Source organism: Pogona vitticeps, chromosome 1 (assembly GCF_051106095.1).
Source record: "Pogona vitticeps strain Pit_001003342236 chromosome 1, PviZW2.1, whole genome shotgun sequence".
In the NCBI taxonomy this organism is placed as follows: domain Eukaryota; kingdom Metazoa; phylum Chordata; class Lepidosauria; order Squamata; family Agamidae; genus Pogona; species Pogona vitticeps.
In genome coordinates this window covers 24,219,724-24,232,154 of record NC_135783.1, presented here as the reverse complement: position 1 = coordinate 24,232,154, position 12,431 = coordinate 24,219,724, and the positions used below count along the sequence as shown (strand labels likewise).

Sequence of the window (12,431 nt, the reverse complement as noted above, 5' to 3'; positions counted from 1 at the left end):
TCTCAATACAATCTTATGATTTTTAAAACAGCAATACATCCAAAGTAAAAGACAAATAGTCAGCTGTTCACATGGAGCACATGGGCCATAGGGATTAAATCCAGCTCCCAACTGAGGAAGGGCTAATAGGCAATGTTATTGTTTTTTTCTTCCTCCTTCACAAAGTGTCCTAGCAGCTAGATTAACAAGAGATGCTGCTACAGGTAGTAGAAGCATAGAAGCTAGAACATGATTAAAATCACTGTATTCGCAAAGGCTTTCACGGCCGGGATCTAATGGTTGTTGTGGTTTTTTCGGGCTCTTTGGCCGTGTTCTGAAGGTTGTTCTTCCTGACGTTTCGCCAGTCTTTGTGGCAGCTATCTGAAGATGCCGGCCCCAGAGTCTGGCGAAACGTCAGGAAGAACAACCTTCAGAACACGGCCAAAGAGCCCGAAAAACCCACAACAACCATTAAAATCACTGTTTTGTGTCATTATCAACTGAAGACTGAAGGAGAAATAACTTAATTCTGTATTTCAGGCTATACTTTTGCAGGCCAGAAGAATGAAATAACAAGTAACAGTTAAAGAGACTATTTAAGCTGGATTCATTTATGAACTTATCTGAGGAAAAGCCCCATCAACAATTAGTCGAGTAGATACATATATGGCATTTTAAGTGACATTTTATTTCCTGGCAATAACTTTATCTCTTATTTTAAAACTTAAAATTGCTAGAGTTATGAGTGCTGGAACAAAGGTATATAATATTAAGAAGTCTGTTGTGAACCGGGATGGTGCCCCAGGAAAGTTTATTTCAATGAATTGGATCCCTTGAGAGAATGGACAGGGTGATGCAAGTCCAGTAGAAACATTGAAGTGACCTGCCAAAAGAAGGTAACATATTATCTAAAAGAAGATATAATATCCCATGCCTTTTCAGACTGTCCCATGTCCTTTCAGACAGTGTCGCTATTTGGTTAGGTACCAGTGTCTTTCTTGTGGCCTTTAGTTCCATTGGATGTCACAGTTGTGAGTGCCTCACCATGGCCTCTTTGCAGAGCAGTGTGAGTACACAGATTTCTCAGTGGTGGAAAGGGAAAAGATTTTAGGAAGGATTTCAACGATGGAGATTAAATTTCCAATATTTGATGGATACACCAGTTTCATCATGGTTTCATCCTACTGGAATGTAGGATGTGAAGTCTCCCTTTTTGGTCAATGTAAATAAATAAATAAAAGCAAGTCTATCAGACCATCTTAGAGCTGTGCTTAAATGGTTAAGCTCCAAGATGGAGGATCACTACTCAAGCCAAAAGCATAACTGTCTTTATTGGTTGCACCCATGGAATGAATCACCTTTTCTGGGAAGCTCCAGAATCCTTATTCTTTTACTGAAACCTGAGACAACCCCAGCCTCATGTTTGCTTCAAAGGACCAGATGGCATACACAAGGTGAGGACATACACAAAACCAAGCCTTATTTCAAAGTAGGCTTGCAACGTGTGATAGCAGTAGTTATTTGCCTCCTTATTGCCAGTGCTTTCCATACATACAGAACTGATGATTGCTTTTGCCAGCAGCAGTTCTTGAACCGAGATCAGTGAAAGATGCTCTGCTGGCAGAAAGGTTGGGGTGATTTTCACTGCTGCCTCTCTATACCCTGCAAATCCCAGGGCAACATTCTCTCATCATTTTGGGCAGTTCCCAAATGCTCTGAGCAAGTTCCGAGAAACATAGGAGATTCCAGAAAAGTGGAGAAGGAGTCAGTGAAAACCGCCTCCTGTTTCCTTACGCCAGTGGAAATGGATCATTTGGATGGGCAGCCAGCAGGTGAAAAGAGCTCTTGTTGATCTTAGCATGCTTTATATGGAGCTGCTTTCTTTTAAGTATCTTCAGGCAAAAATAAACCCCGGTGGCAGAAGCCACCCATTTGATTTCTTTCTGAACACAATCTAGATTTGCGATGAAACAATGACATTAATTACAGCTTGGGAAAGAGTTTGCAACTTGCAGTATAATGGGCTCTGAGTGTGTGTGTGTGTGTGTGTGTGTGTGCTTAACCTCCCACCTCCCAGCCAGTTCCTTTCTTTCAGACACTTCTCCAACTGCTTTTTCTGACAACACAGCAAACGTAGGTGTAGATAACTGCTGGGGAGAGTAAGGATGTAAAACCTGGCTTTGTCTTATCCTTGCAAGGAAGGAGAATTCAGGGCCTCTTCCCCTACTCCTACTGCTGCCCTGCAGATAGCAGGATACTTTCTAGTGCTCTCAACTCCATATTTCCCGCAAGTTGCACAACCCAAACAAAAAATGAGTCAGGCAAAACGGCATGGATTTTTAAAAATCTGAAACATCTTTTAAAACTATCGGCCACACCTTCTGTGCCTGGTGTGTATGTTTAATAGGAAAGAGTACTGGCTTTCTTTAGTCCGCTACCGAAACATTTTCCTGTCTCATCCTTTTGCAACTGTTCAATCAAAATTAGGGTTCCTGAGCTTATCCCTGCCCATGAACATCTGGTTCGCAATGTATTGTAGATACAGACATACTACTACTTTGCTGTACTGTATTAGCAAAACTATGTTGCCTGGAGGGCTCAGTGGTATAGCTTGGGGGTTTGATTTCCCACTGTGTCTCCTGAGAGAAGAACCCATCTGTATAGCCTTGGGTAAGCCGTTGGACAGTCTCAAAGAGTTCCTCCAGAAGAAGGGAATGGTAAATCACTTTTGAGTACTCTCTACCTAGAACACCCTGGAGAGGGTTGCCATCAGTTGGAATCAACAGCACACGATTACTATTACATGGTCAATATTTTTCTTTTTAGTACTCACCACATGTAAATGTTAATCCAGAAAACTCGTTCACAACAAGGATCTCACTGGTATACTTTTGGAATGAAAAATAACTTAGCATTTTAAAAGGAGTAGGCATGTTCTCCAGGCTCCTTCAAAAAAACAAAGAAAACCCAAGTTATAGAACATGTAATAACAATGTTTCCCATCATGAGTATCAAGACACGATCCAGATGGTAGCTACTTGGAGCCTTGTGGCAAATTGCAGAACTGCAGTCTAGACTCTGCTCATGGTCTGATGGGCTAAGGCTTGAGGTTGACTGAGACTTCAATCCTTCCAGCATTAGTAAATTGAGTATCCAGCAATGTGTAACCTGGATAATTAAATTAGAAAGCACCCAAATAATATTTTAAGCTCTATGGGATGATATATAAGCAGCACACTTTGCTGCTTAAATATCTCACAGTCCTGATTTTGGTGTAAAACCTAAAGATGTGTATAACAATTTCCCCCAACCCAAAGCAGGATTTAAACAAGTCTAGTTTGGGCTGCTTTTCTATTCTATCAGTAGAGGCAAGATGGAAAGTGGTGCCCCGCATAGCGACGATAATCCGTGCAGCAAAAATCGTCGCTATACGGATTCGTCGCTATGCGAAATTAAAAAGCCCATAGGAATGCATTGAAACCCCTTCAATGCGTTCCTATGGGCTTAAAACTTACCTTTTAAGCAAAAATCCTCCATACGGCGGCCATTTTAGTTGCCCGGTATGCGAGGGATCCGTCCCTGTTTTACCCGGTGGCCATTTTGGAACCGCCGATCAGCTGGGGAAAAAACATCGCTATGCGGAAATCGGTAAGCGAAACAGCTTACCGATTATCGCAAAGCCATTTTCCCCCATAGGAAACATTGTTATGTGATCGCAAAAGCGTTCACAAAAACATTGTCGCTATGTGGATTTGTCGTTAAATGGGGTATCCGTTATGCAAGGCGCCACTGTATATTATCACATGATACTATGGCAGAGAAAAGAGATATGGGTGTACTGCTTTTCATCAGAAATATGCATTATTGATAATCCATGACTGGAACTGTTGAAAATACGTGATTCGGGCAGTCTTTTGACTTTGAGGGCAGAAACAGCCATAAAAGAAAGCCCATGATTAGAACTGCAATATCCTTACAGGCTGTGTATTACAGGCATAGCAGGAGCTTCTCTCATCTCCCAGAATATATAAGTTAGCAACAGGTAGCCATCAGTATTTAATTCACCTTACAGTGCCATTGATCATAAGCATGGTTTGGAACAGGGTGGTGGTCTTTACAGCAAAATAATGATCTTCTGTTCTAAACTAAGCACTATGCAGAGGCTTCTCATCTGTTCCAGAAAACTGAGTTTTGGTTCCCTGGAACTATTGCTGAAGATCAGCTTGGGAATCAGCAAAATAAAAAGAAAGAGGGTAAAGATTTGACATCATAAGGGAAGGAAAGCCTGCATCTCTTATATTATCTTTTGCTGTGGCTTCTGCTCCTTTATAGTAGAAAACATTTCCAAAACTGAGAATTGCACAACGTTCTCCTTTTTCTCCCGACTTCAGCAAATCCAACAATGCCCCAATTCATTGTCTTCACTTCCTCCTCTAGCTCTTCCACTTTTTCATCTTTGTTTATTGACCATCTACCATACGTGGCAATTGCCAAACTCATTCCCCTTTTCCAGCAGGCACTTGTTTCTAACACAGAGGTTCTTCGCCCTCCTTGCCCTTTCACCTTATTGATTGCTGCAATAATCAACTGACTCAAGGCTCCTGGGGACTAAGGTCCTTTTTTTTGTTGTTCGCGTAATTCATCAGGAGATGTTTGGCACTAGCACATCAAGCTTTCTAGGCATGCTGGTGAACAAAAAAACCAGACATTTGTGGAAGCAAAAGGAGGAATCTTATATCCAACACTGGATGTAAACAGGATAATAAAGAAGAAGGATGCAAGAGGAGATTTTTCATGGGGGAGGGCGGATGTATCTTGCAAAAAATTAATGTAGGAGTTTCTTTCCTTCCGAGGCTCAAAACAGGGATGGGAGAAGTAAAAGAACTGATTGGATTTATGTACCTTTTTCTGGTGAGGTTTTATTGTGTTCACCTGACTTAAACTGAAACAATTTAGTATCAGATGTAGGCATCCTTCAGTCTCGAGAGACTATGGTATCGTGCTCTGTATGGAGGTCTTGGAACAGTGTCTTGTGTGGCTGAGAAGGCCAATTCGAGAGTGACAATCCCCTTCCACACTGAAGACAAATCCAATCTGTCCCCTGTCCAGCTCCCTAGTTTTGCTGCTTTTGTGACTTCCTCTTTGCCTCAGCCTGCTGGGCAAGGGTCTCTTCAAATTGGGAGAGGCCATGATGCACAGCCTGCCTCCAGGCTGAACGCTCAGACGTCAAGGTTTCCCATCTGTTGAGGTCCATTCCTAAGGCCTTCAGATCCCGCTTGCAGATGTCCTTGTAACGCAGCTGTGGTCTCCCTCGGGGGCGGCTTCCCTGCACTAATTCTCCATACAGGAGATCTTTTGGAATCCGACCATCAGCTATTCTCACGACGTGCCCAAGCCAACATAGACGCCGCTGTTTCAATATTATATACATGCTGAAAATTCCAGCTCGTTCTAGGACTACTCCATTTGGAACTTTGTCCTGCCAGGTGATACCAAAGATGCGTCGGAGACAACGCATATGGAAGGTGTTCAGCTTCCTCTCCTGCCGTGCACAAAGGGTCCAGGACTCGCAGTATAGGAGTGTGCTCATTTAGTATCAATGTGGCTGTTATACAGTACGTACATTTGCATCCTCCAATTATAGCTTGCCCCAGCTTCCTGACCACATAAGGTCTTTGAGTGCCCTGGCTCTTGTTATAGATTTCTTGTTTAATTTTACTTTCTAGAAGAGTTGGGGTGGCATACTGATGTTTATATGTGTCTCTTAATTTCATCTTATGTGATTTGTGTGATGTTTTAAAAGTGTTCATATCTATCAATGCCGCTGGTTAACTTAGAACTTCTGTTTTAACTTCTACGTCTTAAAAGAGCCAGACACATTGAGGGTGACAACGTCTAGTCCAATGTTTTCTGGTATTATCAGATATTATGTGATTTGGTCTAAATAACGTATTTTTCTTATCCTGGTCTACAACCATAATAAATTAAATCACTGAGTTGAAATCCTCTAACTTAAAACTTAACAGAATTAAACATTTGGGCTCACTAAACAGTTAACTCTTTTCTACTAATATTCTTATCTTCAGTTTAAAATAGGCCCCATTCTGGAGCAGACTGGCTGCTTCTGGATATTTCCCAGAAGTTCATCTATAGAATTTGAGACTTTATAGTTTAAAAAAATAAGCTTATAAGTGGAAAGTCCAAGATAGTATTTTGCAAAGTTATTTATGGTGTACAGAAAAACATTTTTTCTTCTTTCACCACATCAGAACTCAGGATCCTTCAATGAAGTTGATTGGCAGCAGATTGACAGAAAAAAGAAAATGCTTCCTCCCTTAACACATAACTGATTTATGAAATTCTGCCATCATCATTGTCTTTCTTCAGAGATCCTCCCAATATGTGCTATAAGGCAATCATAGCTTGCCAATTAATTTGGCATATTGAGCTCTTCACAGAATAAAGTGCTATTCGATGAGAAAGCAATGTCCTATCTGATACAAACCAGAGATATTGGAAAAGTTACCAGCCCTGATGCGTCCATCATCTCATGGAACACAATGAAACAGTCTGAAGATGGGGAGGTTGTTGTGGCTGGTTAGATTCATCACCAGAACCCTGATTCCACATGACTCCCTGATTTATTTATTTAAAATATTTTTACCCTGCCTTTCTCCTTTAAAAAGACCCAAGGTGGCTCACATTCTTGAAAGACAATAATTAAAGCTGAAAACAATGAGTATAAAGAGGCAGCTTACGTCATTAAAGGACAATATTTAAAACTAAAAAAAGTATGCAAATATTAAAAAGGAACAAACAAATATCAAATACTAATCACTGAACAGAACTATAGTGGGGTCCAAATATTTTTTTTCCTTAAGACATAGTGGCTGAAATCCTGTTACACAGTCGTTACAATCACAACGTAGCTTCTGGAAGAGAATTGCAAGTCATGCAGTTCGGCATGCAACCCATAATGGCTACCAAGATTTCTTAGTTTAACCTCCAGTAATCCACTTCTAAAAGTTCTGCCATTTGGGGCATTCCCCAAAAGATTCTTTCTGCTTATGAAGAACTTTTATCTGATCACAATCCAAGTGTTATGGTTCTTCCTGTAGTTCTATGATTCATCATAGCACTTATGGTTATTTTGGTTTACAAACTCTGTTCTGGTTATCTTCTGTGTCAGATTAAGAACACTAAGTGGTGCTATTTACTGCCTGCACATCAGTCTCTGTGTAGAAAGGTCAAAAGAAAGCAATCCTTTCTCTGTGCCAGAAGTCAATATGTGTAAAGAGTTATCTTTTTCAATAAAGCAATTACATTTGAACCCACATTTTCATGGAGGCATCTTATTATGAAATTCCTTCACTGTCTAGCAGAGTCAAGGTGGTCAAGATTTTCTCATTGTAGTATATGACGATTATTAGTGGCAGAGGGTCAAACGAGATATGATCCTGAAAGTTTCCTCTCAGATTCTATAGAAACCCTCAAAGCCCCGGCATCTCCAACATCAATAGATACAAAAAGCATATATCATCATCATCATCATCATCATCTTAGAACTGCAAAGTTGGGAAGAACTTTATGGATCGTCAAGTCCAGCCCCTGTTAAGGAGGCACAGTGGGGAATTGAACTCCTAACCTCTCCTAAACCACTGAGTAGCAGTATCTGCAAGTGCTTTGTCATCCCCAGACCCACCTCCAACTCAGAGATAATGCCAAGCTCAAAAAAACTGAATAGGTAGGAAGAGAAGAAAATGTAGTAACCCTAGAAAGGACTTAGCTCTTGTCTCTACATCCAGCAGGATTGCTCTACCATTAATATAATTGTGATGGTTATATTAGTGATATATGTAGACTTTCCATTTTCAAAGACAGTACAGTATACTACAAAATATCAGTTGTTCTGGAAAGGTAGCAGGAGAAGGATGTTATCTTTATGGACTATCTCGAAGTAGCTGCTTTTGCAATCTGAAGGACCATATCTCCCCATATGAGTCTCCTTGCTGTTTAAGATCATCAGAGGAGGCCCTCCTATCGGTCCCATTGCCAGCCCAGGCACAGCTGGTGGGGACACGCGAAAGGGCCTTCTCTGTGGTAGCTCCCAGGTTCTGGCATGCTCTCCCTTGGGAGATCAGGGTGGCCCCTTCCTTTTATCCTTCTACCGACAGCTAAAGATCCATCTCCTCAGACAGGCTTTTTAACAGTCACAATTGAATTCCTGATTGCCTTCTTAGTTTTTAATGTTCACTTGCTTGTAATTATTCAATTGTATTTTAGTTAGAATAAAGTTTTTTTTAAAAAAAATCTTTAACTTATTATGTTTTTAACTCTTTCTTTTAATGTTCTGAGCTGCTTTGAGTTCCCTTACTGGAACAAAGGCAGCATGTAAATAAAACAAACAAACAAATAAGTATTATGTAAAAGGATGCAGGACTTAAGGACCTTTATGGACTATCTAGGGGGAAAAAATCTTATAAACTCATAAAGACTATAAGGACCACTCACTCGTTTTTGTTTTTTTGTTTTTGTAAACCAATTCCGTTGTCTCATTTTTCACAGGAGACTTCATGGTAACATTTCTATTAAAAAACACAAATGATGCATAATGCATTACCTTATAAGTCCACTTCCAGCTAGGGCACCTGCTACATTAATTAGTACCGCTGCTCCACTGACCACATGGGGATTTTGAATAACACCAAGAAAAGTAAGCGCAAGCAGTTCGCCTAGTATATGAGGTGCCAAAATTGCAGCAAAGAAATATCCAAAGCGAGTAACTTCTGGGTAAAATCCCAGCGTCCTACATAAAGAAAAACAGTTTCCTTCAAGGAGTAAAACTTTTATAATAGCTTTTATAATCCGCATTTTAACTCACAAATGGCTCAAGAGAATGGCCTACTTTTTTACTTACCGTACTTGCTTAATTTACAACCTGCCTTTCTTCCAATAAAAGCACAGAAGGTGGCACACAACAATTTAACAAAAACCATGTAGACAATCACAATCAACTAAGACATTATACCGGTAATTCATTTAGGGTTAACCCAGAAGAATGTTAAGAACACCATTACTTTTTTAAAAATTAAACAACTTTAAAATATCTGAATTTTAAATATATTGATAAAATATACTACATCCCCTTCTTTAAAAAAAATTCAGTCTTGCTAGATTTAGATATTAAAAGCCATCTTAAAAAGGAAGGTTTTCACATGCTGTCAGAAGGACTCGTGAGGCAGGAAATTCCTGTTTATTGAGCCAAAACCAATATGCCAGTAAAAACAAAATGTGACTTGTGCATATTTTCCAAAAATAATTAAAATAGGGCAGGTAACATGCAACCTGTGGATCACATGCAGCTGACAGAGACCTAAATGTGTGCCCTGAGGTACCTGGCTCCCCTCATGCATCCCCATAATTTGTAGAACTGCACGAATTGCAAAAAGAATTTTTAAATTGTTTGGTTCAAAATGTTTTGGTTCAAAAACATCTCCTTGTTCTCTAGAATTATTTACCATGTTTTAAGAGACTCCCAGCACAGCTGCACCCTCCCAAGGCCCCCCAAATTAAAAAGTGACCACCAGAGGGTGCAATGGGCCTTTCTCAGTAAAGTGTTCTAATATGAAAAAGTTGGAGAGGTAGGAGCTGATGTAGCTGTCAAAGTTCCAGGGACTGTTGTGTGTGGCATCCAGACATTCTGGATGACATGCACATGAATTAGAAGAATATCGAGGAGAAGGCTAGAGCAGACTTCTTTCCTCTAAATCTAATCCTATTTCTACATAATACAAAGTTTCTGCATGAGTGTGGATTTAAAATTCTGCTTTCTTCCTGTTGGTCCAAAATGGTGTGCTTCAAAATGGAGCAGCAATGAATGTGCAGAAATATTTCACCAGCGTAGTAGGTGCGTCTGCCATTGTACTTACCAATATATAAAGGTACTAAAAAGTGCAATGCTGATGATACTGAAGGGCAGAAAGTGCACTATGTAGGCACACAACATCTGCCATTTCTCATATAAGCCATTTTTACTTTCTTGATCTCCAACAGCTCGCAGGGCAGGAACTGAGAAATATACAAAAGGCAACAAAAATAACTAATTAAAGATATCGAAGTATTAATCTTGTGGGTGACATCTCCACTCTACCTCAAGTAGGCCAATATGTGGCCCATGGATTCCTTGCAGCTCCCAGAGCAATCTGTATGTCTACTGACACCTTGATCCATTCCACTTCCTTTGCCTCAAAATTTGTTTTGCTCCCAAATGGGAAAGCTTAGACACAGTACATTTCACAACGCTTTTCTGTGTTATCTGTTTTTTGTGATCTATTGTGCAGGACAGCATTTCTAAAAAATAAATATGTAAATAAATAAATCTCGTGTATTAGGTAAAGTATTTACAGTTATGGCCAAAAATATTGGCTCCCTTGCAATCCTGTGCATTTTTGGGATTCTATGTGCGATTGTATCAGATCTGACTTTTCTTCTGTTTGTGTGTGTGTGTGTGTGTGTGTTGTTCCAAAACACACAACCAAAGAAATGAACATGTGAGTACCAAAACATTTGCAACTGCAACAATTTTCTGAGAGAAGGCTTGCATTTTCTGACAGAATTGCAAGGGTGCCAGTATTTTTGGCCATGACTGTATCTGTGTTTTAAGAAAACAAATACAGTGGTGCCTCGCAAGATGAATGCCTCGCAGGACAAAAACTCGCAAGACAAAAGGGTATTTTTCGTCTTGCGAGGCACGTTTCCCATAGGAATGCATTGAAACTTAATTAATGTGTTCCTATGGGGGGGGGGAGTCAGAAACAAAAAAAAGTCAACAAAAAGTTACTTACCAGAACAGCAGGAAAAAGAGCGCCAAACACCTCAGAGTCAGCAACCAGCAGGGAGGCAGCAGCCATTTTGTGGTCATCTCTGCTCCTGCTCCCCTCCTCTCAGCTGATCGGCGCTGGGTCTAAGAGGGTTTCCAGAGGCTTGCCTAGCAGGGAAAAAGCCTCTTAGACCCAGCACCGATCAGCTGAGAGGAGGGGAGGGGAGGGGCAGGAGTGGAGACGACCACAAAATGGCTGCTGGCTCCCTGTTGGTTGCCGACTCTCTGCTGTTTGGTGCTCTTTTTCTGGCTGTTCCGGGGCTACAAAGGCACTGTGAGGAGCAGGGCTCAATCTACTGTACCTGGTAAGTGACTTTTTGCTTACTTTTTTTTTGGTTTCTGACTTTCCACCACCCCCCATAGGAACGCATTAATTAAATTTCAATTCATTCCTATGGGAAAACATGCTTCGCAAGGCAACATTTTTCTAGACTGCATTAACCACGGAACGGATTAATTTCATATTGTGAGGCACCACTGTACATCACCCTCTCCTTCAGAGTAGAAGAGAGTGGTGGGATAATCTATAATAAAACCTGGCTCCAGTTTCTGTCTGGCAAGAATATATATTCTTCAATTGTAGGACCAAATTGTGGTCCTACAATTAAATAGTCTGCACAAGTCGTTAAGATATTAATTTTATTCAAAATAAATCTACCTTCCTGTGGTCTCCTCACTTCCATTCCTCAACTAGGCCCCAGAAAAGTAGCTGTGGCAAGTTTGGATAGGATTTTTGGATTTATTTATTTTTGACTACGTAGCCCATGATTCTCCATTTTGGGAGTTCTACGTGACAGACAGAAACCTAAATGTGGCTTAGGGAAGGTAAATGTAGCTCATCTGAGAGAAAGGCCTAAACTGGAAGGCTTTGGATCCTAGCTAGGCCTAGCTCCACCTAACGTCCTATTAAAAAAAAAAAGCTCCCAGCCAGTACTGGGGCAAGAAGAAGAAGATTGTGTGGAGCTTAGTGCAAAACATTAGGGCAAGAAATTAAAAGAATGTGGAAGAAAAATAAAGTCATCCTCCTCCTCATACTAATTTAGCAACCATAGTTATCTTTGGGTACCAATTTGAAACAATTACTTTTGTTGTTTAGTCATTTAGTCGTGTCCAACTCTTCGTGAACCCATGGACCAGAGCACGCCAGGCCCTCCTGTCTTCCATTGCCTCCTGGAGTTGGGTCAAATTCATGTTGGTAGCTTCAATTACACTGTCCAACCATCTCTTCTTCTGTAGTCCCCTTCTCCTTTTGCCTTCACATTTTCCCAAAATCAGGTTTTTTTCCAGGGAGTCTTCTCTTCTCATGAGATGGCCAAAGTATTGGAGCCTCAGCTTCATGGCTTGTCCTTCCAGTGAGCACTCGGGGTTGATTTCCTTCAAAGTGGATAGGTTTGTTCTCCTTGCAGTTCAGGGGACTCTCAAGAGTCTCCTCCAGCACCACAACTCAAAAGCATCAATTTTACAGTGGTTGGCCTTCTTTATGGTCCAGCTCTCATTTCCATACATCGCTACTGGAAAAACCGTAGCTTTGACAATGTGGACCTTTGTCGGCAAGGTGATGTCTCTACTTTTT

General features: G+C 40.7%; 1 protein-coding gene across 1 annotated transcript in view; it reads right to left on the bottom strand.

The window, feature by feature from the left end:
- Positions 1–7: 7 nt before the first annotated feature.
- The window catches only part of ABCG5 (ATP binding cassette subfamily G member 5), a 29,199-nt gene continuing 16,775 nt past the window's right edge, over positions 8–12,431 (bottom strand). Inside the window, exons 10-13 of the mRNA XM_020800538.3 lie at positions 9,909–10,047; positions 8,600–8,785; positions 2,813–2,925; positions 8–862 (exon numbers count right to left, since the gene is read on the bottom strand). Coding sequence (XP_020656197.3) covers positions 666–862; positions 2,813–2,925; positions 8,600–8,785; positions 9,909–10,047 — 635 coding nt within the window. The 3' untranslated portion in view covers positions 8–665. The remainder of the gene's footprint in view (positions 863–2,812; positions 2,926–8,599; positions 8,786–9,908; positions 10,048–12,431) is intronic.